Here is a 27,506-nt window from a genome sequence, read left to right on the forward strand (position 1 = left end):
AACATCGGTGTGGAGGGCTCTATTGGACACTTACCTATGTGTAGGGTAAGGTCCTTCTCCTTTATTGAAAACTCACCTATGTGGTGTGGTCTGGTGCTTTCCTCTATGGGAGGATCACCTATGTGGAAGGGTCTTGTGCTTCTCCCTATAGGACACTCACCTACGTAAAGGAGTCAGATACTTCTCTCTATAGAACACTCACCTATGTGGAGGGTCCAGTATTTCTCTCTATGGGACATTCACCTATGTGAAAGGGTCCAGTCTTCTCTGTGCAACACTCACTTTTCAGTGATCAGTACGTGCAGCTGTACCCACAAAGAACAGAGCAGAGGAGAAAGAGGTACAGCAAGGAATAACTCTACCCACAAAGAACAGAGCAGAGGAGAAAGGGGTACAGCCAGAAATGACTCCACCCACAAAGAACAGAGCAGAGGAGAAAGAGGTAAAAATTGAGAAGGCAAGTAGAGGAGCAAGAGTCAACGATCACAAACTAAATGTTTCTACACAAATGCCCAGAGCACGGGAAACAAGGAGAATTGGAGCTCCTAACACAAAAAGAGAAATATAATGTCATAGGCATCATGGAAACTTGGTGGAATGATAAACATGATTGGAATACAAGGCTTGAAGGATACAACCTATTTATAAGAAACGGAGCTAGAAAAGGGGAGGAGATATTGTATTGCATGTTAGGAAAACATTCATCTCCACAGAGATTCAAGCTTCAGAGCAGGTAGTTCTGTAGAAACTGTTTGGGTAAGAATACAAGGAGAGAACAACGGAAAGGGCAGTATTGTAGGCATTTACTATAGGCCGCCTGGACAAGCAGAAGATATGGACGAACTCTTTCTACACTAGATGGCCAAGGTCTCAAAGAAGCATGGCATAGTGATCATGGGACATTTTTCCTGTCAAGACATTTGTTTGGTATCTCTCTCAGGTGAAAGTAATGGATCCCACAAATTCTTATCCACTCTGGCTGACAACTTCCAAAAGGTAGAAAAGAAAACAAGGGGATCTGCTATCTTGGACATAATTCTTAGCAACAGGGAGGAAATGGTTGAGGAAGTAAGGGTAGCGGGGACCTTAGGAGGCAGCGATCATGGATAAAAAGGGGAGGAAGACCTGAGAAAACTCAGACCTCAACTTTGGATTTCAGAAAGGCATATTTCAATGAACTCAGAGGGTAGGAAGAATCCAATGGCTGGATGTACTTAAGGACAGGAATATCCAAGAAGGTTGGGAAATATTGCAAAATGAGATTCTCAAAGCACAATCGTTAACAATCCCTAAAAGAAGAAAGAATGGGAAGCATTTAAAGAGACCAGGATGGATGAACACAGAACTTGCACACATGTTAAAAATGGAGAAAAATATGTTTATCAAATGGAAAGAGGGAGGGAGGGGAGAACATATAAAGAAGAATATAATGTGGTTTGCAGAAACTCTAAGGCAAGTGTCAGAAAAGCTAAAGCTAATAATGAATTAAGGCTTGCAACAGAGGCCAAAAGCAATAAAAAAAGGATTTTGGGGTTATATCAAAAGCAAAAGAAAAGTCAAATATGCTATTGGATGCTTACAAGATGAAAATGGTGAATTGGTTAAGAATGATGTTAAGAAGGCCGGACTTTTAAATTCCTATTTTGTATCTGTTTTCTCTCAGAAAGTAGATGGAAAATTAATTAATCTTCCCTGTGCTATTGGGGGAATAAAAGAATGCAGGCTATCTATAAGCTGAAAGATGGTGAGGGTACACTTAGCTAACTTAAATGAATTTAAGTCTCAAGGTCCAGATGAATTACATCCTAGGATACTAAAGGAAGCAGCAGAGTTAATTGCTGAGCCACTCGCCGTAATCCTTGAAAATTCCTGGAGAACAGGAGAAGTCCCAGAAGGTTGGAAAAGCGCAAATGTTATCCCTATCTTCAAAAAAGGGAAGAAGGTGGATGCAGGAAACTACAGGCCTGTGAGCCTGACTTCTATACCGAAAAAGATCTTTGAACAAATTATTAAACAGCATGTATCCACTACTGTGGGCGCCCTGATTCTAAAGGAATGGGTGCTGAATTCCTTTAGGTTTATATTCGCTCTGTGCAAGTATTAATTTAACATGGAATTAAACTAGAAATATGTTAAAGGGGAATCATCTATATAACAAAGAAGAAACACGATGTCCAGGCATATTACTGAAAAATCCTTAACTATCTGGACCGGACAAAAGCTGGCAGCCATCGAACACATCAACAATAAGAGGCCAATAAACTAAGGAAACATTTTAATAATAAAAGAAAATATGGCGCCTGCTACCCAACGAGGTGCCTTCTTTTCTCCACCCCTTAGGGATCTGTGTTCTTATAAAAGCTTTTGTCACTTCATTCACTCTCTCAATGTTAGCATTAAGGACAGCGGGTTACTGGGTCTCCTGGTTTATCCTCAGCCACCAGATCTCTGAAATACTGCATCCTGCAATGGAACATGTTCAAACGATGCAGGCATGTGGCGGAGCCCGATGGACCTACGGATAGGAAGTTGTCCGGTATCGCTGGGTTGCCAGATACTACTTTAACTGTCCATTCCAAAAAACGAAGAGAACATCTCAAACCAACAACAAGAGATCAAGCAACCCATCAGCGGGCACATAACTAAGTAAATTACACCATTCAGCTGGCAAACTAAATAGTGGAAACAATCCAGATGTATGGGAAGGGGGCGGAAGTATCAGATTTGTCAAGCAAGGTACTTTGCCTGGCCTTATACAAGATGTGGATTGCTTTGTGTAAAAAGATATAAGTGACCATCACCTCCCCTTTGGATACACCGTCATTATCAGATGCACCTGGAGGGAATGACAAATGATGTATGATTCTAAAGTTTCCCAGCTCCTTTTTGAGTATCAGGCCTAGGGGTGTTCAAATCTGTGTCTGGTGTTTTGCTTTTCGGCTCCATTCAGGAAGCAGGAAAGCGGAATGCCTGTGGCCGAATGGTTCCTTCTCTGGATATAGCCAATGTGGTCTGCCCTCTTTCCGCCCTGCTGCCCAGCTTTTGGACGGAAGAAAAAGCACTGCATGCAGTGCACCGCCCCTTTTGCTTTTTCCTATGACTATGGGACCTATGGAATCTCTGACAGTGGATTAACACCAGCTTTGAAGTGTATGATGCCTGAACCTATATCTATCAACTGAGGAGTCAGCAGAGTTGGAAGGGGAGTATGCCTTTCACTCTTCATGGTGAACAAGCTATGGGATCAAACTGATGAGGCACGTGAAGTGGCAGGCTTTATAAACTGCCGAGGAGTTAGAGGGATCCCGGGGGTAAAATCAACATAAAAAAATTCAGCCTCAGATCCACTGTCATCAGAAGGTGGCAGGTCAACTGAGCTCTGAGGCAGGCATGCGTGGCTTGAGGGATAGGGAAGGCAGATGCCTGTATTTCTTCTAAAGTGGAAGGGGGTGCTTTCCTACTAAGCCACCTGGCCAGCTGGTTGGAGGTTTACAAGGAGGAGGTGGTGGCATCGCTAGTACTGCTACAGCTGCTGCTGAAGAGCTGTATGCTGGAGACATGTGGGAAACAATAACAGCCACTGAGAAGGCCATGGGCTGCTCTGTGCCGCCGGCCACTGTAGCTCCACCACCCACTGCTTGTAACAGTCTAAAGGAAGCAAAGCAAACGTTTGCATTGTGAGCAACAGCGGTCCAGAGAGTGATCCTCCCTTGTTGCCGCTCTGTTTCTTCTTCTAGGAAACGGAGAGGGGCTAATTCTACTAGGAGATACAAGATCCACTGTGGGTGGGACAGGAGTTGTGGGGCAATTCTTTTAAGAGGGGGAATGCCAGGATGTGCCCTCTTTGAGCACTTTCTCCCTTTACAAAGCAAGGAGTGCTGCATTTTCTGACATCAGGATTCAAGGATCTATTAAAGGAAATACCTCGCCTCGGGCTGGGAGTATTACAGATTTCTTAAATTCTGCCCTGGGAAACTTTGCTGACCAATGAAAAGGGAAAATAGGGGAGGAGGATAGAAGCCAACATAATGCTGACGCATGTCAACTTACTCATGCTTAAACTCCTTAAAGTCCTCCATAAAGTCGACCAGCAGTCAAGTGCCCGCTAGCTTATACACAGAGGATGAACACATCTGTACATGGCATATCACACAGAGATCTAAGACTATGGCATTAGTGCAATACTCAGCTGCAGTGTATAACTATGAAGGCCGGTCTCTAAAGATCTTTATTGCATTTGTACCTAAAAATATGCTTTAACTTCAAAACATCTTCTGTCAGCTACAATGAGTGGTGATGATTTCCTTTGTTGGACAATCACTTATAGAAGATTCTGATGTGTGAGTGATGACTCAAGGCTTTTCTACTAAAGTTTGTACATATGAGAAATAAAGATCTGCAATATGAAGACAGAAGAGGTACTCACGTGTATTGCAATATAAGGCTGTTGCCAGTATAATGGCCAGAATCCCCACAACTGCAGCGGTAATAATACCACTAACAACAGCAATAAGAAGGCTCTGATTTTGCGGTATCACATTATCTGTAAAAATACAAAACTATAGATTAATTAGAACAATATTAATTACACAACATGTCTGGTAAAACTGCAGTGAAAATAATTAGGTTATCAATTTTTGCACCCCATACAGAGGGACTGGGGGGGAAAGGGGGTTAAAATTTCTCCTTCTGTAGAAGACCACATAGGTCATGCAATGCTCCCTGGGAAAAAGCTATGCAACTAAGGAATGGAATAATCCTCCACGGTGCCCCCTACTGGAAGGTCGCTACCCTATTAGTTATTCTCCAACATTTTGCACTGATGAGGAGCGAGAACTCTAAAACAGCTGTATGTACATGAGTACTTTGGTTTGGATTACATCCAAAGTCATAATGCAAGGTCTGTAAAAACATCAGATATTGACTCATAAGGTACCGGCCTTCCAATAGGTGGAGCTGTAGAGGAGTATTCCAACACTTATTAGCATATTGTTTTTTCACAGGGAGCATTGCATGGTGTTTGAGACTCATCACATCCTCACAATGATCTCCATAAGGGGGAGCATTAGCCCCCTGAACTTTAATATACAGGGTGATGAAAAAGTCAGGGAGCTTTATTGCAGGTGATTGGACCTTTTATTAAGGGCATCGTCACCTCTGTATACTCTGTATAGCAGCTGGAAGTCTTCCTGGAGAGGCTTCTTTAGAGACTGATGTTGGACCCTACATGAGAAGATCTGCTCCCTGTCCTCCTCGGTGGGGGTTATGGTCGCGGTGCTGTTCACACTGTAGCTTCCATCTGGGTTCCTCCGGGGTTCATCCTCAGTGACATCTCTCAGCATCTCTCTGCCCCTGAACCATTTAATACCAATGTCCACGGGGTAGAATCCAGTGACGGAGCAGCGCAGGATGCTCTCTTCATTCAGTACAACTATCTTATTGGTGATGGTCACCTGCGGGAGAGCTGATAATATAAAATAAAGTTAGTCAAATATTATTATTGCTTATATGCTTATATGGAGATGATGGCTAATGGCAAAAACTGCAGCAACCGCTATCTTTTGTTAATGGCGGATTTACAATTTATGGCATGAAATGTTAAATCCACAGCACTTTGCCGTATAATACATGTGGTTTGTATTTTCTAAATGTTTTGGGGAAAGTTAAGGAACTGTGAGCTGAATCTGAGCATACAGATGTTACCCTTTATAGTACAGTATAGGGCAGAATCTGCTGCACAATCCGTATGTAATGCATCTGTAGGGGCCGAGTACATCATCCTAGTCCCCTCCATTAATGTCATACATGTTTGTCCTTTGTTGATGCATTGTGCAAAGCTGTCTTGTTATGTCCATTATGTGTGTTGCACAGCTGCAGCACTGGAAGGCTTAAATGTTCAATAAAATCCAAGCCTCCATGTAAATGTATCAAGTCTGTCATGTCATGTGGTATAAGAGAGGGTATAAATGTGAGTGAGTGATTGAGAGCGGGAAAGGGGTTCCATCTTCTGGAGTTGAGAGAGTATAAAACACAGAGCCATATGAAGGCACCTTCAGCCTCCTTGTGGTGAAGATGGAAGAGGAGGAGAAATTTCCTGTGTTGCTTGTGTTCTGCATGTGAGTGGAGTGAGCCCCCAAGAATAAGACAAAGCATTTGTAAGTAAATACTTCTTCTCAAAGCCAGTGAAGAGGTACAAATCAACTCTCAAATTTCCTACACGGCCGTCCAGAACCAGGATCACCGCATAGAGGTACACCCTTTAATTGTCACACCCACGTGTCTCCAAGGCTGGGTGGAGGTATTTTGAGCTAATAATTGCTGTCAGAGTGTCTGTGGAGTGACCCTACCCCTTTCCTCCTCTGGAGTGTTCCCCTTCCAACGGCAGTTTCTGGCAGATAATGTAGACTGCAGGACCGGTGTCATCCTGCGTTTCCTCCCTGACCTCTGATCTTTTGCCTTGCCTGCACTGTAAAAACTTTAAGTGAACTACCTGTATAACCTGCTTGCAGTTTTCTAAAGTAAAGTTTATCACGTGTTCTAACCATTCCTAGAGACCCATGGTACTCAAGAACTAACTGTGTGTGGCTATATTTATTTCTCTGCTGAGGGTCAGACCGTTGTGTGAGAGAATGGTGGCATCACACGTGACAACTACAACTCCCGTTATCGTGTTTTGTGGGCATCTTCCTCTCCTAGGGGTCTCCCTGGTGGCCTGCAGTGATACTCTGGCCTTGAGTGTGTGTCAGGACTCGGGGTCCGGGAAACTGGTAGTCCCTGAGAATACCCACAACCCCTGTCCCTACCTACTTGCCCCCCTTGGCTAAGCCCCAGGGCAACAACTGGGCGACGGTCCCTACACTCACTAGGGAAGGGGAACACTGGGACTAACAAACAGACAGACACTGGAACAAACAACGGCAAGGAGAGTCAGACTATCCGGGTCGGCAACGAGAGGGTACGCGGTACAAGAGGGTCAGGCAAAGACAACGTCAGGTTCAAAAACAGGGAGTCAAAAATGAGGAGTCACTACAAGAAGTACGCTGGTGTAGCAGGGAGACCAAACTAACACTGGCACCGGAATGCAGACACAAGCAGGTTTAAATGCTGTCAGAATTCCCGCCCCAGCAGCTGATTGGGGCGGGGAGTCTGACAGCAGCTGAGTACATCCAGCTACACAGGGAAGGAGACACGTCTGGTTGCCATGATACCGAGGACGTAGCGCGCGGCAACACCCACCGCGTCCCTAGCAACCCGGCGGCAAGGAGGAGCTCGGCGGCCAGGGGAGGTTCGAGTAGCGGGGCTTCCCTGCGCTGCACAGCAGCAGCCCGTGTGACAGTACCGGCGATGAGGGCACGAGGGACCCGCGAATCAACGGTCCTTACAGTATGTGTGTTCCCTCCAGGAAAGGGTTTGGTAAGTGCCACCATGTCAGGCCAGCACTATACTCTCCCAGCTCCCCATATATCCCTGGTGTCCGAGGTCACCCTATGGGATACTGTACATATGGATTTTGTGGTGGGATCACCACAGTTATACTGGAGACTTGCAGTGAGTTCTACTGAGGAACAATTACTCCAAGTGTGACTTCGCTTTCCAGAGAGTTATTAAAGACATAATGTACAACATACATGGACAAGGCCTGACTTACCTGTAACATACACAGTGATATCCTTCGTCTTCCGCAGCGGGCTGTAGAGCACTGAACAGGCATAGACCCCGGCATCTGATAAAGCTATATTAGATATAGAAAGGTCCACTCTTCCATTTAATGCTTTCTCTATGTCCAATGAATATCTGGGATCGGTTGTTCTTACTTCATTATCGTAGCTCAGATTTTGTTTTCCCTCGAAGTACCAAAATGCTGCAAAAAATTTAGGATTGACGGGAGGCTTTTGTACGGTATAGCTACAAGGAATCAGAGCCGGTGAGCCGACTGTAGCCTTATGTGTGCTGGGAGCAGAGATCTCCAAAGCTGCACCTGCAGGTAGACACACATAATACATATGATATACTAGCTGATATGCCCGGCTTCGCCCGAGTTAATTTGGTACTGGTGTTTTTCTGGCGTTCACATGGAAAATCTTATGAAGTCGTGGTTACTTTAGAGATACCGGAAAAACATATGTTCACCATTTTGCATAGTTCTCTGTGTTACCCAGGAAACACCACGGGAGGTAACCATGCGATGTATCCTTTATATAAAATGACATCAGGAAGTAAGAGAATTAGATTTCGTACGTAAAATGTGGACGCTAATTCTTTTGCGCTTAGAATTGAATAATCGAGTTGGGACCCATTAGCTTTTCCTATTTATGACATAATCAATGCTCGTGTCAAATTTCACGTTTCTATGACACCGGAAAGTGAGAAAATTACATTCCGTATGTAAAATTTGGATGCTAGTTCTTTTGCGCTAGAATTGAATAATCAAGTTGGGACCCATTAACTTTTCTATTTATGACATATTCAATGCCCATGCCAAATTTTAAGTTTCTATGACATTGGGAAGTGAGAGATTTAGATTCCGTACGTTAAATTTCGACGCTAATTCTTTTGCGCTAGAGTTGAATAATCGAGTTGGGACCCAATTATTTTTCCTATTTTGGAGATAATCTATGCTTGTGCCAAAATTCATGTTTCTACGACATCGGGAAGTTGGAGAACTTTTGGCGAGTCAGTCAGTCAGTGAGTCAGTGAGTGAGTCAGTGAGGGCTTTCGTTTTTATATATATAGATACAGTATGAATGCTAAAGTCAGACTATGGCTCAGTATTGTACATCACTGAATGATTATGTATATTGTGTGGAAGGTGGAACAACACCAGCTGGACACAAAATGACAGAACTGGACTTCACCCATAGCAGTTGCCTTTCCTGGGTACGAACGGTGACTCCCACTACTCATATACCTCCAGGACTGAAAGTAGGGCCAAATTATGTGCGATCAGACAGAACAATAATATGAAGCATGTATCAACACTAATAGATAACAAAGATGCTACAACAAGAACTTATAAAGAGCTTACAGGACGAGAATGGTGATGGGAATCATATGATGGCATGAATGGCTGATGATGATGGTAGTCAGATAGATATGGTGATGATAGTAAGGTAATGGAACAAATGAATGATGGTAAACAGATAATAAACTGACAATAACTTACCGTAACACTAGGTTTTCCTATGTATTCCCCTTATCCACCGGACGCTGACCCGTATACCAGACACCACTGTCCCTGAATATTTCTAGTATTTCCCTAATAGAAACTATGTAAAACACTGACCCTATCAAACAATGAGAGGGCACTAAGACCCAGAGACAAGATAACAAAATTGAATGGGGCTGATTTAAGGGACCTTTTACGCAAAATGATTATTATTCAAATAATTGTTGAATCATGCGAAAATGAGCTATAATTGTTCAGTGTAAACATGGTCAATGATTGAATGATGAATGATACTTCAATCCCTTCTCATTCATCATTCATCTTATACAGGCATAAAAATCACCCTGCATCGTTTGACAGTTGTTCTGTCTACAAGGCGATCGCTCAGTCGTTTGCTAACGATTTCCAGGCGTTTCCAAACTCCCCTGACAGAAGAACAATGGACTGAACGAGCTACAATGAAAACGTGAGAAAAATGTCAACGATTGCGTGAGTAAAAGGACTTCAATTGAAAGCAAATGACTTGTTCATTCGCTCATTCCAATGATTAATTGATCTGTGAAAAAGAACCCTAAGGGCTTATTTACACGAAAACATTTGTGTTGCATAAAATTACTTGAGCCAGTAGTGTCTTATGCGAGTACCTGCCCGCTCATCTCTAAAGATTCGGGTGCCAGCGGGGGGCGGGGGGCGGGGGGCAGGGAGCGGGAAGTGCAAACAATAAACTATAAGACCAAAGGAGCAAAGACTGGACTAGAAATAATCACACATACTTGAGTACACTAACAAGAACCAAAGCTAGACTAGGAAGAAGATCTACAACTTTACAATTAGGTTTTACTCTCTAAGGGCTTATTCCGACGTGCATATATCAGCCGGGTTTTCATGCCCAGCTGATATACGCTGTCCCTCTGTGCAGGGGGAGGAGGCGGGCCGGGCCAGGAGCAGTGCACTGAGCTCCCGTCCCCTCTCCGTCCCTCACCATTGTTTGCAATGGGAGGGCCGGGACCGGGGTGGAGCTAAGTTAGGCCCCTCCCCACCCCCTTTCATTGCAAATAGTTGTGAGGGGCGGAGAGGGGGCGGGAGCTCAGTGCACTGCTCCCGGCCCGCCTCCTCTCCCTGCAGAGAGAGACAGCGTATATCCGCCAGGCATGAAAACCCGGCCGATATACTCACGTCGGAATAAGCCCTAACTCTTAGGGCGCCTACCCATATTTTTTTGCAATGCGAGAGCAAATAAAGAGGCATGATTATGAAACCTATGATTTTCAATGGCATACTTATTTGCAATTTTTACTCTTAAAGGGGTTGTCCCGCGCCGAAACGGGTTTTTTTTTTTTTTAAACCCCCCCCCCCCGTTCGGCGCGAGACAACCCCGATGCAGGGGTTAAAAAAACCACCCGCACAGCGCTTACCTGAATCCCGGCGGTCCGGCGTCTTCATACTCACCTGCTGAAGATGGCCGCCGGGATCCTCTGTCTTCATGGACCGCAGGGCTTCTGTGCGGTCCATTGCCGATTCCAGCCTCCTGATTGGCTGGAATCGGCACGTGACGGGGCGGAGCTACACGGAGCTACATGGAGCCCCATTCAGAAAAGAAGAAGACCCGGACTGCGCAAGCACGGCTAATTTGGCCATCGGAGGGCGAAAATTAGTCGGCACCATGGAGACGAGGACGCCAGCAACGGAGCAGGTAAGTATAAAACTTTTTATAACTTCTGTATGGCTCATAATTAATGCACAATGTACATTACAAAGTGCATTATTATGGCCATGCAGAAGTGTATAGACCCACTTGCTGCCTCGGGACAACCCCTTTAAGCCTCACAGCGCAGAGAAAAAAATCTGCAATATCGCTCAGTGTTTTCAATGCGGCCGGTGGCAGCAGCGCCAGCCCCATTAAAAACATAGGGAGTACATCGCGGACTTCTGCCACAGCTCTGACAGCTGTGATAGCTAAGTGAGAAGATACCTTCTTCCCTGTGGGGAGGAAGGAATCCTCTGCCACAGCTGTCGCAGCTGTGACAGAAGTCCGTGATGCTATCCCATTGCTTTCAATGGGGTCAGCACTGCTGTTGCCCCATTGAAAGCAGTGGGTTGCAGGCAACCCCCGCAGCGATAAAATATAAGCCCTTCCCTGAAAAATATTTCTAGCTGTAAAAAGAAAATTAAACTCACCTAGAAGAGCCGTCCAACTCTTCTGTTCGGCCCGGCTGTCGTCTTCTGTCTTCCGGAGGCAGGGGATTGAAAAATCCCCACTCCCAGAAAGCGCTGGTCTCATTGGCGGAGCACTCAACCAATCATAGGCATCACTCGGCCATTGAATGACAGCTGAGAGCTGCCTGCGATTGGTCACAGTGCTTAGCCAATCACAGGCAGCGCTTAGCCATTCATTCAATGCCACTGAACGACAGCTGTGTGCTGCCTGTGATTGGTGTCAGCGCTCAGCCAATCACAGGCAGCGCTAAGCCAATGAGACTAGTGATTTTTTGGGGTGGGGATTTTTCAATCCTCGGCCTCCAGAAGACAGAAGACAACTGCCGGGCTGGACAGGAGAGCCGGACGGCTCTTCTAGGTGAGTATAATTTTTTTTTTTAACTTTTTTTACAGCTAGGGATGATTTTCGGGGAAATCACTCTCTAACTCTACCCACTCTCTAAATCTTAACAGGGGTCACAACACAAAATTGAAATCCATGTCCTGGGGCTCATATGCCATAGCATTGTGTAGCAGGTCAGCAATATTGAGATATAGCGTTAGATCAGTCAGCAAAAAAAAAAAATCACAGCTAATAGAATCAATGGATTCCTATGAAAAGATTCAGAGGGGATAATTTTATGCGTGTAAAAGAATTGCACCTAAAATATAATAGGACACGCGAAACTGAAATTCTCTGATGTCGTTGGCCCCATTGAAAGCAATGGGAAAACTCTGTGCTACTCTGTGACAGCAGTCATGGCTAAAGGGATTCCCCGCGGGGATGAAGGAATCCCCTGTCACTGCTGTAATAGAGGATTGCAGAGTTCTCCCATTGCTTTCAATAGGGCTGGCACTGCTGCCACCTGCCCCATTGGAAGAAATAGAGGATATCGTAGGAAAATACAACATGCTGCAATGTGTTTCTTGCATAGCATCGCAATGCAGTGTCATGCGTGAAAACATCGCTCATGTGTATGAACCCATTCAAATGAATTGGGTTCATATTTGTGCGTCTTTCAACAAATCTCAAGCAATTGTATCACCTGTGTGGAACCGGCCTAAGGGTGGTTCTTACATGGGCGCTAAAATCGCAAGATTTTTATGTGACGCGAGAGTAAGTAAAAAAGCAGACTTATGAAACCAATGATTTTCAACGGTTTCCTTCCCATTAGCGATGTTTTCACTGATACGATGTTGCAAGAACAAAAAATCACAGCATGCTCTATCTTTCTGTGATGTGATGTGTGATTTTTTTATCTCCCAAGTTGGTCTATTAAGCCTGCTTGCGTTGCGATGCAATTTTAACAAAATAAAGTCCTATTGAGTGATTTTATCGTGGGCGGCAGCGATGCGATGGAAGATTATTCTTAAAAAAAGCACCGTTGATGCTTTAAGAATTGTGGTAACAAAAATGTGATTTTGCTGTGATTTTCTTGCGGCAAAATCCCAATTACCCGTGTGAAATTAGCCTAGGGGCTTATTACGCGAGTGTAAATCAGCCTGCATTTTCACGTATGGCGTATATGCCATGGAGTGGGGTAGACCTTCCTTTCCCCTTGCCAGCTCACCTCCTCTCTCCTCTTTTCCGGCTGTTTCCAATGGGATTGGGTGAGGGCAGGATGGGAGCTAATCTCCTGCCCCCTCTCCACCCCTTGTCCGCTGTCAGCAATGGGAGGGTGCGGATTGGGGCAGCGCTTGGCTCCGCCCCTCCCCCTCCCATTGTAAACAGCCGACAAGGGGTGGAGAGGAGAAGAGAAGGAGGGGGGGAATTAAGCAGTCACGCTACTAAACTCCCTCCCACCTCCCTTCTCTGGTCACTGTCCTTGGTTCTCATAGGAGTCAATGGCAGTGGCTATAGTCCGGCCAGGAAGATGGCTTCCTGCCCAGTGTAAAAGCCAGGTGCTTTATGCCAGGTGCTTTATGCCACGGGAATACGCATGTGTGATCTGATGCATTGGAATCCAATGCATCACATGGTAATGTATATCGGCCTGGCCGTGAAAACAGCGGCCGATATACACTCATGTGAATAAGCCCTTACGGCCATGTTTTTGTCATATTTTGCGAGCATGAAAATCTCACCCACAAAACGTGATGAAATGAAATCCTTAATTCCAATGGTTTAGTTTCCACTATCGTGTGTCTCACGTAATATTGCTATGTGCGATAAAAGATAGGACATATCTTTCTGTTTTTTGTTTTTTTTTACAAGCGCACCATAGCGGCGAGCATATTTGCACATGCGCTCATCTGTTTACGCTCTGAATTAATGGAGAGTGTGGGAATTTACCAGCAGGATCAAACACCATTCCCTTTCAGGATGTCAGTGGGATGGCTATAAATTGCATTATCCCATGTGTGTAGGTAAAGGAGCTTGGAAATGTAGTATTCTGAAGAGTAATTGCAGTCCAGAGGTCAGGGGCATTGTAGAAGTACAGATATCTGGGAACACACAAACCATAAAAGCTCATAAAAAGTCTAAAGGTATTCCTGTTATTGACACTAAGGAGCACTAAACCTGTAAGTACATATAAAATGAGCAGCAGTAATATTTCTCCACGCTCTCAGTCTGCAGGATTTTCTACAACTCTTGAGAAAGACTTATAGCCAAGGAGTTGGATATTTTGGTATAAACTAAACAGCAGCCCTCAATGTCAAGCAGGAGCTGCAAAAGCAAGTATGATTTTGGGATGTATGAAAACAGAGATAAAGACATGTGATCCTAATAGAGTATCACTCCACTATAGGTCCCCTGTAAGACTACATGTCCTATATAAGATTCAGTTTTATGGAGCATCTGGAGAGAGTTTATAGGCAGCAACTACAGGGGGCGTGGCCTAACTGAGCACCAAGATGGCCGCATAGTTTCGGAGCTTCAAGAACAAAGGCTGAAGAAGCAACCTTAAAGCATCCTCAGCGGCCGTCACTCACTCTGGTGGCAGCGCTGCTGCTTCGTTGGGCACAGATGAACTATCGCAAGTCTTCCCACACTCTGCCCGGACGCCTGAAGGACTTCTTCGCGGCTGCTCACAGTCCGTAGCCCGTCAGGCCCTGGTATCACCTGCTTCTCTGCCGTGGAGAGGAAGTCTGTCCCCAGCATCCAGCTCCTGCTCACTGCCAGCAATGCAGACTCTCCATGAGGGGACCTCTGAGGTGAGCGCAGTCCAACAGTCCCCAGATAGCTCCCCCGGGCAGACAACGCTCTCCATGTCTCCTAATAAAGGGAAGGGAGCTCACAAGGACAAACAATAGAGTACAAAAATGGCGCCAGTTACAGCCCAGAAAAAAAAATCACTGAACTCTCCCACTGCTGGCCCGCTAAAGCAGCATCCTAAATTAATGGAAGATCACTTAGGAGACTCTCACAGCCCTCCTATGGCGGATCATTATTTCTATGCCCTCATCAGATAAACCAGCAACTGAGGCATTTATGAAAGAAATGATGGTAGCATTAAAGAACTCCTTGAAATCTATTTTTGACTCCCTGACTTTTACTCTAAAAACAAATATGGAAGAATTTGATGACAGGATCACTCATACGGAAAACAAAATAGGCGAAATCACTCAACCTCATAATGATCTTATTGATGCTTTATCAGAAGAAGTTGATATGCCTAAAATCAAGCTAGCAGACATAGAAGATAGAAACAGACATAATAACGTTAAGTTTAGAGGAATACCAGAATGTATTACCTTCAACAACTGATAAAAACGGCCTTGCCAGACACATCTCCTAGGAACCTAATAATCGCTAGAGCTCATAGGCTACCTAAGCCGAAATCCATTTCAGAATCAGTTCCTAGAGATGTGCATGGCTGCACTTCTTCCATGTTAAAGAAGCTCACAAATCAAACCAACCACCCGCACCCTATAATGAAGTCCGGCTATATATGGACTTATCACAGGTGACTTTGCAGGCAAGAAGAAAATTCTCTGCAATCACTAACACCCTTCGCCAAGCAAAAATTCCATAGAAATGGGGTTTCCCGCCGAAACTCTTGATCCAAAAAGATGGAGTTAACCACGTATTTTGCAAACCAGAAGATGCAATTTCAACGCTGAAGTCCTGGGGCATCTCCCTTCCCGAAGAATGATCCATAGGCTCAACTAGAAGGCCTGGAGCACGAAAGAAAAGCTACACAAATACCACTTGGGCCGATGAAATTTTTTGTAATCATTTATAGTAAAGAAATTTCTGTAAGCCTGACTTTAGTTCTCGTTCAGGTGAACTTTACATCCCCCAATGCATGAGCCCGAGTGTTCTATGGACTTGTTGTCTTTTTTCACTTTTGTGATTCATTTGATGGAATCTTTATTTGAATTACCATGTATGTTGTTTCCCCCCTATGTTCAGAACAGACATCAAAAAACGTCCACACTATTCTATACCGAATTGTACAACCTATATCGCGGTTAAGCTTCTTTCCCTGAATGCTAATGGGCTGAATTTACCATCTTTCCTTGTGCAAAGAAGCTCTCGCTTAAAATGCAGATATGTGTGCAAGAGACCCACTTTGACGCCTCCGCCTTTCCAAAAATGTAGCATAAGAAATTTCCCAATATTTTCCTAGCCTAGCCACCAAATAAAAAAGCTGGTGTTTTGTTGGCGTTTAGAGACTCTTTCACTGTAGAAATATCCTTTCTAGAACAGATCCTAAGGGGAGATATATTATTCTCTCGGGTAATGTAAATTCTATCCCTTGTACCATATTGAATGTCTATGCGCCTAATTCGGCACAAATGAGATTTTTAAACATAATTAAAAAGTTGCGGAGACATGAAAGAGGCAGATTGATTGTTTGTGGTGACTTTAACCTCATACCTGACAAAAATATAGATTCATCATGCCAGATCCCTAGAAGACCTCCCACTTTGGGCCCCTGGCTTAAAAAAGAAACGCTCTATGACACGTTCCAATGCCTAAATGCTTTGCAGCACAGGTCGTTATTTTGGATTGACCTAGTGTTAGTAGATAGATAGTCACTACCATTTGTTAAAGATGCTAAAATTAATACTGCTACTTGGTCGGACCACGCGTCCATTTCTGCCACTTTTTTGTGGGGTTGCCAGGGAGGAGGGACCGAATTGTAGAGGAACAGCCTCTTCTTGATGGGGATCTATTTCTGACGCTTTGAGAGAATATTTTAAGATTAACTCCACTCTGGAGTTTCTCTTCTTATGGTTTGGAATGCTCATATAGCTTTTATAAGAGGGATCCTCATCAAGATGAGTACAAGACATAAAAAAGAGAAGGCGTCACAGATTAATGAAATTCTCTCCCAAATTACAAACACTGAAATACTACTTCGATCCTCTCCTTCAGACAAAAACCATAAAAATCTTTTAAGTTTAAGGCAAAGATTACGTACCCTCTTGATGGAAAATTTTGATAAGACACTGCAATCCTTACGAATAAACTTCTATGCCTCAATCCACAAGTCTAGTTAAGAAAAAATTAATCAAAGCAAAAATTCCCTTTATGTCTAACCCAGATGTCCAAAGAGAAAAAAAAAATTCCACCCAAAACAAATAGCTGAATGCTTTCGTATATTTTATGCATAATTATATAATCTTAAAGATGATGTTTCCACTTCTCAACCAACTCAACAAGAAATCTTGTCTTTTCTTTGTAACCTGAATCTCCCATCTATTTCAGAGTCTCAAAATAAGCTGTTAAATGAACCTATATCAAACCATGAAATATTGGATAGAATTAAATTATCAAAATCCCAAAAATCTCCAGGCCCAGATGGTTTCTCCAACGAGTACTATAAAAAATTTGCTGAAATATTAGTGCTACATATGATTTCTGCTTTTAACCAAGGTGTAACACAAGGTAAACTCCCGGCAGAGATGCTTGAGGCCACAGTAGTTACTATACCCAAACCTGGCAAGGATTCCTCTTCACCAGCAAATTTCCGGCCAATTTCGCAGCTAATTTGTGACACAAAATTATATTCAAAAATTATAGCCCAAAGACTCCTCAAAATCCTTCCGACTATTGTACATTTGGACCAGGTGGGCTTCATTAAAGGGAGACAAGCACCAGATGGAATGAGGAGAATACTAAACCTTCTTTCAATAATAGATTCCTTCCACTCTCCTGCCATTCGTTTAGCCTTAGAAGCTGAAAAAGCTTTCAATAGGCTACATCGGGGTTATGCCTTTTCAGTCCTTGAAAAGTTTGATCTGGATGGAAATATTGTATAGGCAATTAGAGCATTATATTCACCCCCCTTGGCCAAAGTTTTAGTTGATGGTACCCTATCTGAAACCTTTTATATTACAAATGGAACCCATCAAGGTTGTTCACTATTGCCGTAAATTTTTGTCTTAGTGATAGAACCTCTTGCAGAACATTAGAGATGAGCGAGCACCAAAATACTTGAGTGCTCGTTACTCGAGTCGAACTTTCAGTAATGAACCCCATTGAAGTCAATGGGTGACTCGAGCATTTTTGTATATGACCGATGCTCGCTAAGGTTTTCATTTGTGAAAATCTGGAAAATTCAAGAAAGTGATGGGAACGACACAGAAACGGATAGGGCAGGCGAGGGGCTACATGTTGGGTTGGCTGCCGGCGATCGCGGGATGAATTGTCGGGAAGGGCTTAAATATATAAGCCCTTCCCTGCAATTCATCCAGAAATGTGTAAAAATAAAAAAAATATATACTCATCTTGTCCCGGCAGAACGATGTTAGCCCATTGAATTCAATGGAGCCGGCAATACAGCCGGCTCCATTGAAAGCAATGGGCTGCCGGCGATCGCGGGATGAATTGTCGGGAAGGGGTTAAATATATAAGCCCTTCCCTGCAATTCATCCAGAAATGTGTAAAAATAAAAAAAATATATACTCACCTTGTCCCGGCAGAACGATGTTAGCCCATTGAATTCAATGGAGCCGGCAATACAGCCGGCTCCATTGAAAGCAATGGGCTGCCGGCGATCGCGGAATGAATTGTCGGGAAGGGCTTAGATATATAAGCCTTTCCCTGCAATTCATCCAGAAATGAATTCATGAATGGGTGTGAGTGAGAGCTGCCTCTGATTGGTCAGGCTGTGACCAATCAGAGGCAGCTCATTCAGCAGGCGGGGATTTTAAATCCCCTGCTGCTGAATACTACTCACAGCTGTTCAGAGCAGTTCAGGAGGACTGCAGCCGGCCGCGCTGAACTCCGTCTGCCGGGACCAGGTGAGTATATATATTTTTTTTATTTTTACACATTTCTGGATGAATTGCAGGGAAGGGCTTATATATTTAAGCCCTTCCCGACAATTCATCCCGCGATCGCCAGCAGCCCACTGGGGAGCAATCTGTTTATGTTCTTCGTGTGTCCTTTGGAAACTTGTATTTCAAGTTCCCTTTTAATATAATATTTAATAAAGGTTATATTTTAGTTTTTTTCTCGAACCCTACAGTGAATAGTAGGTATACATTTCCCTTTCAATGGCAACAAAAAAGGATCCCTTATCTTGGCATTCATATCTGTTTTCCCCTTAAAGACATAAAATCAATCAATTATCTTCCTCTATTGGAGATAGGAAAAAAAAAATCCTGCACTTAGGGCTCAGTCACATGGGCGATGATCTGCATGTATTTCCACGTGGAAAAAAACCCGCACCACGTGCGGACGAAAATCCGCATGACCAACTCCATTGCCACCCATATGTTCTTTTTTTGACAGGCGCAGACGTTTTTTCCACGCGGAAATACACGCGTATCGTCGCTAATACACGCGTACCTCCACTCGTGTGACTGAGTCCCCAGGGTAACCTCAGGCAGAAACACCTTTCATAAGACCAAACAAAAGGTCTAGTGTGGTTTAATGTCTCCTAGAATGAGATGGACAAACCATCGATGGTGATGTGAAATAGTGTTTTATTGAACAGAACAGGGTAGTGCAACGCGTTTTGGAGCTCGCACGGCTCCTTTCTCAAGCTCAAAGAGTCCTGGTGGATGCTGCTCAATCCAGAGATCCATCACCATATCTTCATCTATTGAAGACCTTACAAGAAGAATTAAATAATTTTTAAAACTATCAAGCCATGTGGATTGGACACATAGTACTTTACAAGATGATGATTCTCCCAGAAGTACTATATTATTTCCTGACTCTTCCAATACCAATTCCTCAATCAATAATGCAGAAACTTCAAAGTCAAATGACTGACTATGTCTGGCCTCGGAAACCTTGAAGAGTGGCCCATTCTATACTGTCTCTCCATAAATCACAAGGAGGCGTGGATCTTCCTAATTTAGAGGCATACCGACACACCCTACTACCAAAATCAATCGGAACCCTGGTTCACACAGTCTACATCGGTCAGTTGGCATAATTTAGAATCAGAGATATTTAATTCAAAGACCCTAAATTCTCTGATTTATGCAAAAATGTTATCAATCCTATACCCCTTCTTAGGCCCGAATTTACACATTCCTTCCATTTTGCTTCCCATGAGGGTGACACTGGAGGCTTGGACTAAATTTGCGCATCTCTCCGAGAAAACCACAACTTATGAAGTTAAACAGGTTCCTATTGATATCTTGAAATATTTCATTCCTGGTTTACACCTAGTCTCCTGGTCTAAGAAAGGATTACAATTTATCTCAGATCTTTTTAGCGATGGCACCCTTAAACCTTTCTCGCTATTAGTTGAGAGCTATGGAATACCTAAAGATGAGTTATTTAAATACTCCCAGATATGATCGTTTCTGCAAACATCCTATCCTCGGAAAATAGTTTTCCCAGTCAACAGCATTAAGTTTGATAAAATTAACACAAAGTAATAAGTAGAGATGAGCGAACACCAAAATGTTTGGGTGTTCGTTATTCGGAACGAACTTCCCGCGATGCTCGAGGGTTCGTTTCGAACAAGGAACCCCATTGAAGTCAATGGGCGACCAGAGCATTTTTGTATTTCGCCGATGCTCGCTAAGGTTTTCATGTGTGAAAATCTGGGCAATTCAAGAAAGTGATGGGAATGACACAGTGACGGATAGGGCAGGCGAGGGGCTACATGGTGGGCTGCATCTCAAGTTCACAGGTCCCACTATTAAGCCACAATAGCGGCAAGAGTGCCCCCCCCCCCCCCCCACTGTCAGCATAAAGATCGTCCTCCTCTGGCACAGCTGTAACAGCTGTAGCAGAGAAGAACAATGTTTGCCCATTGAATTCAATGGAGCGGCAATACAGCATGTTCCACTGAATGCAATGGGCTGCCCGCGATCGCAGGATGAATGGTCGGAAAGGGGTTAAATATATAACCCCTTTCCTGCAATTCATCCAGAAATGTGTTACACTAAAAATATATACCGGCGTATAAGGCGACGGGGCGTATAAGACGACCCCCCAACTGTCACCTTATACGCCGGCAATACAGTGGAGCAAAGAATAAAAAGCATTACTTACGTTTTTAGATGATCTGCGGCGCTCCTGCAGGCTGTCACTCCCTCCTAATCCACGGCAGACAAGCTTTCTCTATGAAAGGCTTTAAATCCCTGCCTCCAGAAAGACACGTGCCTTCAGCCAATCACAGCCAATGACAATGATGTCATTGAATGGCTGTGATTGGCTGTGTTTCTGGAGGCGGGGATTTCAAGTCTTTCGTGGAGAAAGCAATACTCTGCCGTGGACCAGGAGGGAGCGACAGCCTGCAGGAGCGCCGCAGATCATCTAAAAACGTAAGTAATGATTTTTATTCTTTGCTCCACTGTATTGCCGGCGTATAAGGTGACAGTTGGGGGGTTGTCTTATACGCCCCGTCGCCTTATACGCCGGTATATATTTTTAGTGTAACACATTTCTGGATGAATTGCAGGAAAGGGGTTATATATTTAACCCCTTTCCGACCATTCATCCTGCAATCGCCGGCAGCCCATTGCATTCAGTGGAACATGCTGTATTGCCGCTCCATTGAATTCAATGGGCAAACATCGTTCTTCTCTGCTACAGCTGTTACAGCTGTGCCAGAGAAGAAGGATTTGTCTTCTATATGTTCTCAATGGGGTCAGCGCTGCTGCCGCTGGCCCCATTGAGCGCATATAGAATGCATCCATAGCGAACCGCGGGAGGGGCAGACTTTTATATCAGGCGGACACCTTATCTCCCCAGCCACTCACAGCAGGGGGGTGGTATAGGGCTTAAACGTTGCAGGGGGAAGTTGTAATGCCTTCCCTGTCTTTATATTGGCCAAAAAAAAGCGCTAACGTCTCAGGGAAGAAAGTTTAAGTAACCCGGACACCGCATGGTGTTCGTTACGGATAACGAACATACCGAACACCCTAATATTCGCACGAATATCAAGCTCGGAAGAACACGTTCGCTCATCTCTAGTAATAAGTCAAAAACTAAATTTTTCTACGACCACATGATAGGAGATTTAAGACCGGGAAAAAAATGGCATCTCCTAAATTGGGAGAAGGATCTGAGGATAGATGTCCCAATAGAAAGTTGGTTGGGTTCTTTTAAAAGAGCAAAACAAGCTACTAAATGCGCTAATATGTTGGAAACTCATTTAAAGGTATTACCAAGGTGGTATCTTACACCCATACAATTGAGAAGTAGACGCTTGACCCCTGAGGCCTTATGTTGGAGAGGCTGTGGACATGAGGGAACACCTTATATATATTTTTTGGTCAGGTCCCTTACTTTTAACCTACTGGAATGATATATTCTTCATGAAAAATAAGTTTTAAGAATTTAGTATCCCGAAACATCTGGGTACAGCCCTTCTTTTCCTACATTTAAAAATAATTAAGCCAGCAACCAAAATATTGATGTCATATACTGTTGGGGGCAAAATTGCTTATAGCTAGAAGGTGGCGAACGACAGAGGTGCCTCGAGTAAGGGAACTAAAATACAAATGGTGTCGGAATATAGCATTTATGAAAAAGTTTTAGCCTTTAGAAATAATGAAATTTCTAGATATCTCTAGAGATCTCCCCTCCGTTCCTCCCTGCTCTCCCCCGCCGCTCCCCGCCGGCCCCCGATTCTTTAGAGACGAGCGGAGAAATACCCGGCTAAGGCATTACTCGCTCGAGTAATGTGCCTTAGCGAGTATAATCGCTCATCTCTAGTGTCGACTCCTTGTATCAACAAATATGCATCATGATGTCTCAAAATGTTGATTTCCTGCTTGTTTCTGATCTTTCCCCCTATGACTCTCTTATCTCCAACCTCCTTCTTCTTCCTGCTCTTTCCCTTCTTTCCCCCCTCCCATTCCTATATTAGAACTCGCGACTACCAGAGTTCTGTATGTCCTGTGTTACGTTTAATAACAAAAATGGTATCACACCTGAGCAGTGATTCGTATATTTCATTAAGCAAATTTTAATTATATGCAAGCAATATAATGGAAAATCTGTGTATTAGTTACTGTAATGTACAACTGATATGTGATACTAATAAAAATTGATTAATAAAAAGGCAGCAACTACAGTAGGTTATTAACCCTTTCATGAACATGGGTCATTAATGCTCCTGTGTGCAGGTCACATTCTGCAGTTCTGGTATATAACACTCTCAAAAAAATAATAACTTTTCATTCTTCTGGTGACATATCTATTTGAGGACTTTTTTTTGTGGGCAGAGTTGTAATTTTCAACAGCACCATTGAACATGCCATAGTTCTCTTCCCAAGTTCTCTTCTACACTTCTTGCATTGCTTACTTTCACTCCCAGCGCCCGCACCCCTCTGTATCAGCTGAGCCCCCTGATATCTGTTTCCTCAGCCCCGCACTCATACACATTACCATCACTACAAGGAATATCACCGACCTGTGTGCTGCAGGAGGAGGAGGACGACACATGTCTCTCTGAAGCCCATTTGTCGCCCAGATCCTTCTTTGGATTAACCCGAGTTTCTCACTTCTTGTGGACGAAGCTGCAAATCCTAAATCATATCTGTATATTACTGTTCTCTTCCACTTATTCTGCACCTCCTTGGACTATTGACTTGTGGGGAATTTTCACTTTCACTTTAGGAAAAAATTAACTCTTATCTCAGTGGAAGAAGTAAACAATATGTTTATCTTGAGTGTTTTATATGACTGCATCTGTTCTGTGAATACATAATGATATGATTAATATATTTATCTAATCAGCAGCTTCCTTAGAGCCATAATAGCAGTATGTACACTGGATGGCCACTTTATTAGAGACCCCCCTCACATTATCTTCCTTCAAACTACAGCAAACTGTTACAGCCATCCATGCTAAGGAACAAGTTGTGTGTTCGGGCACGTTAGTTGGAGCACCAGTGTTATTTTCGGTTACTCTTGACTGTGCAGCACCTATTCATCAGAACAATTCTTGACATCCTCCTCTGACCCCTTTCGGTGAGTAGTGGTTTGCGTCCTCTGGATCCAGTTTCTTTGGATATTTTTCCTCAATCTCACTGTTCTCAGTATATTCTCCACATCGTTACATGAGAGAACTCCACAAGGTTGACAGCTGTTGCACAGATGTGAACATCATCCGGGAACATAGCCATTTTTTCTATCGAATCTAAGATGAATCAGACAGGAAAACAATAATGTGCCTGACTTTGTTGGATGACATATGTACAGAGGAAACATTGATTTTAAAGTAAAACGTCAACATACACAGAGCATTCAACAGAGCATGTGCGGCAGCAGAAGGAGTCTTTGTTACTTTCAAGTATCACGGAAAAATCCACCATGAACAACTGCGCTCCAAGCCCCTCATGTCTAATATGTGAACTTTGACACAGATTCTCTGTGGAATTGCTCTGGATTTTCGTCTTTACTAATACGTAGCAGTTATACACAGTGGCTTATATGTAGGGCTTTCAGTGGTTACAACCAGACCCTAAAGCTGGGGGAACTGTGGGCCCCACACAGCACACAATGCTTTCTGGCTGCTTGCCTACATGATGCGTGGGTCACAGAGAGATTCAACGAGACATCATGCAACTGTAGAGTGAAGAGCGTGTTCCTGGTGGGGGGGAGGGGGAGGACGAGGAATGGTAGTGCAGGCAGCTTCTAGCAAATCAGATTGTCTCCTGTGGCACTCACATTGCTTCCCCGGCAGCCAGGCTCTCCTTATAGAACAGAAATCGCAGATCGCACCTATCTGCGATCTGCGATTCCTGTTCTCTTCTCTATATGCGCTCAATGGGGTCGGCGCTGCTGCCGCCGGCCCCATTGAGCGCATATAGAGAAGAGAACAGGAATCGCAGATCGCAGACAGGTGCGATCTGCGATTTCTGTTCTATAAGGAGAGCCTGACTGCCGGGGAAGCAATGTGAGTGCCACCCTCTTGACATCCAGGGGGCAGCTCTGACTCACACCCCCTTCACACCCACTGCAGGCCGGCTGCGCGGAACTCTGGCTGCCGGGAGCAGGTGAGTATATATATATTCTTTATTTTAACACTTTTCTGGATAAATTGCAGGGAAGGGCTTATATATTTAAGCCCTTCCCGACAATTCATCCCACACTCGCCCGCAGCGCATTGCTTTCAATGGAGCTGGCTGTATTGCCGCTCCATTGAATGCAATGCGCTGGACAGCTCCGGCCCGTTTCTAATGAAACGCGGCTAGGAGCAGATTTTCGGGCGATTTTCGGGCACCGGTCACGCGATTTGCGGATGCGCATCCGTCATGCGATCCGCAAATCACGCGAAAAAACGCCCGTCTGACTAAGGCCTTAAAAGATTCTCCCCTGCCTATGAGCGGAAATCAGCTGCGATTTTCTGCTTGTGGGGGACAATTGCAGCATGTTCTATTTTGTGCGTAAAATCGCACAGACGGCTTCCATTGCAGTCAAAGGAAGCCGTCTGTTCCGCAATATTCCGCACAATGGGCACTGTGGACGTATAGCGGGAATTAGTGTCACAGCCTAGCGCTGAAGCGTCATGCCCTGCACTGCGCATGCACGCCGGTTCGCCAGGTGAGACACTCGCTGCGGACAGGGACAGGTGAGTATAGGGTCTCTGGGGGTCGCCGTCTCTGATTTTGCTTTGAAATTTCGCAGTCACAATCTGTCCTGGCCGTGGGCACGAGGCCTTATTTTAGTTTAGAAGCGCTGCTGGGTGTTCCTGATGCTTCTGCACATTCACTTCTATGTGTAATCACTTCTCCTCTCAGTAACCGATAACACAAAATATCCATTGGTAAATCGTATCACGAATTTGTTGTTACGGTCTCCTGCTACATACCTCTTGGTTCATACCCGTGAATTATTATCAGTCGCCAATTCCTAATGCTGGAGAGTCTCAATTAATTGACTACTGATTAGAGATGAGCGAGCATACTCGCTAAGGGCAATTACTCGATCAAGCATTGCCCTTAGTGAGTACCTGCCCGCTCAGAAGAAAAGATTCGGCTGCCGGCGGCGGGTTGGGAGATCTCTCTCTCCCTCTCTCCCCCCTGCTCCCCCTTGCTCACTGCAGCAACATACCTCTCAACCGCGCCGGCAGCCAAACCTTTTCTTCCGAGCGGGGAGGTACTCGCTAAGGACAATGCTCGATCGAGTAATGGTCCTTAGTGAGTATTCTCGCTCATCTCTACTACTGATAGTTATTTCATTAATAATGTCTGTTTTATTACTTATTCCTTTGGCATCCCCTAGTATATACTCATAGACCGCTACTGTAGACTGTTCATAGTGGGGATGGATTGATTTTATAAGGGTTACCTCGATATAACGGAATACAAGGTATAAAAACCATAGTTTTCTGCTAATTACTGAAATTCTGAATTATTATGAATTATGTGAATACAGTGTTTGTAATTGGGTATAAACAGATGATGGGAGAGATCTCTGTATTGTCCCCTGATTGACTTATACATGGTTATTAGGTCGCTCCTCAGCCATCTTTTTTCTAAACTAAATTACCCAAATGTTGATAACCTCTCTGGGTATTGTAGTCCACCCATTCTATTTATGACTTTACTTGCCCGCCTTTGTACCCCCTCAAGTTCTGAATACCGGTGTCCAAAACTGTCCACAATATTCCATGTGTGATCTGACCAGTGACTGGTAAAGAGGAGGAACAATGTTCTCATCGTGCGCTCCTACACCTCTTTTGATGCACCCCACGACCCTATTTGCCTTGGCAGCAGCTGCCTGACACTGGTTGCTCCAATTAGGTTTACAGTTGACTAAAATTCGTTTTCCATGTCAGTGTTAACTAGTGATTTCCCATTTAGACCTTGTTCAGATGAGTGGGGGTTTTTTTGCACAGAAATAGCTGCGCAAAAAGATTGCGCCTTTTAGAACCAATGGTTTCCTATTGAAGCATTCACATGAACGATTTTTAGACGATTTTTAGGAGCCAATGGGAATGCCTGTGCAACATGCACCAAAGATGGATCGGGTAACCCACGATCTACAAGATGTCAAGGAAAGTGTGAGGACAAAAAGGGAAGGAGCATGCAGATTACAAATCATGTTTGCTGGTGACATCATTTCCGACGAACTTGGATCCTTAAGGTGGAAGACAATGTAAAACAGGTTCCACCACTTACGTTGTCCTTCACGGACTTTGGGACGGTTAATATGAAAAAGAGCTTGGGGGTGATGGGGATGACGTTTGGGAGGTTTATACGTGTAGTATGTTTTTATATGTTAAAATCTTAATAAAAACATCTAATAAAAAAAAAAGATGGGTCAGGTTCTATCTTTTCATGCAGCACGGACCTTAGATGTGTGCATTGTAGCCACGCATGTCCCATCTTTTGTAGGTGCGAGTATTTTGCATGTCTAAAAATCATTTACGTGAGCGCTTCAAAAGGAAATCATTGGTTCTAAAACACGCGATCTGTTTGCATGGCTATTTGTGGGCAAAAAAAAGTGTGTAATGGTGACCTGTATTTCCTCTGCCCATGTGCAGAACCTTACATTTATCAGTGTTACATCTCATTTGCCACTTTTTTGCCCCCAACTTATTCAGATCCATTTGCAACCATATACAGATTTATATGTAACCGCATTCTGTCCTCTTGTGTTAATTACATAGCTCTGTATCTCCTGCAAAAATTGATATTTTAGGCTAATTTCACATTGGCGAGTGCAATATAAGGCCTTAGTCAGACAGGCATTTTTTCGCGCGATTTGCAATTGTACTGCCTCTCACTTGGATACAAAGAGGTGCTCACCCCTAGGTCTCCAGAC

The 27,506-nt window shown here is 44.0% G+C and overlaps 1 protein-coding gene across 1 annotated transcript in view; it reads right to left on the reverse strand.

The window, feature by feature from the left end:
* LOC136577642 (natural cytotoxicity triggering receptor 3 ligand 1-like) overlaps positions 1–23,340 on the reverse strand; it is a 37,461-nt gene extending 14,121 nt beyond the window's left edge. Inside the window, exons 1-4 of the mRNA XM_066577552.1 lie at positions 23,146–23,340; positions 7,649–7,978; positions 5,156–5,464; positions 4,427–4,543 (exon numbers count right to left, since the gene is read on the reverse strand). Coding sequence (XP_066433649.1) covers positions 4,427–4,543; positions 5,156–5,464; positions 7,649–7,978; positions 23,146–23,194 — 805 coding nt within the window. The 5' untranslated portion in view covers positions 23,195–23,340. The remainder of the gene's footprint in view (positions 1–4,426; positions 4,544–5,155; positions 5,465–7,648; positions 7,979–23,145) is intronic.
* Between the last annotated feature and the right edge of the window lie 4,166 nt (positions 23,341–27,506).

Source organism: Eleutherodactylus coqui, chromosome 8 (genome assembly GCF_035609145.1).
Source record: "Eleutherodactylus coqui strain aEleCoq1 chromosome 8, aEleCoq1.hap1, whole genome shotgun sequence".
Lineage (NCBI taxonomy): Eukaryota > Metazoa > Chordata > Amphibia > Anura > Eleutherodactylidae > Eleutherodactylus > Eleutherodactylus coqui.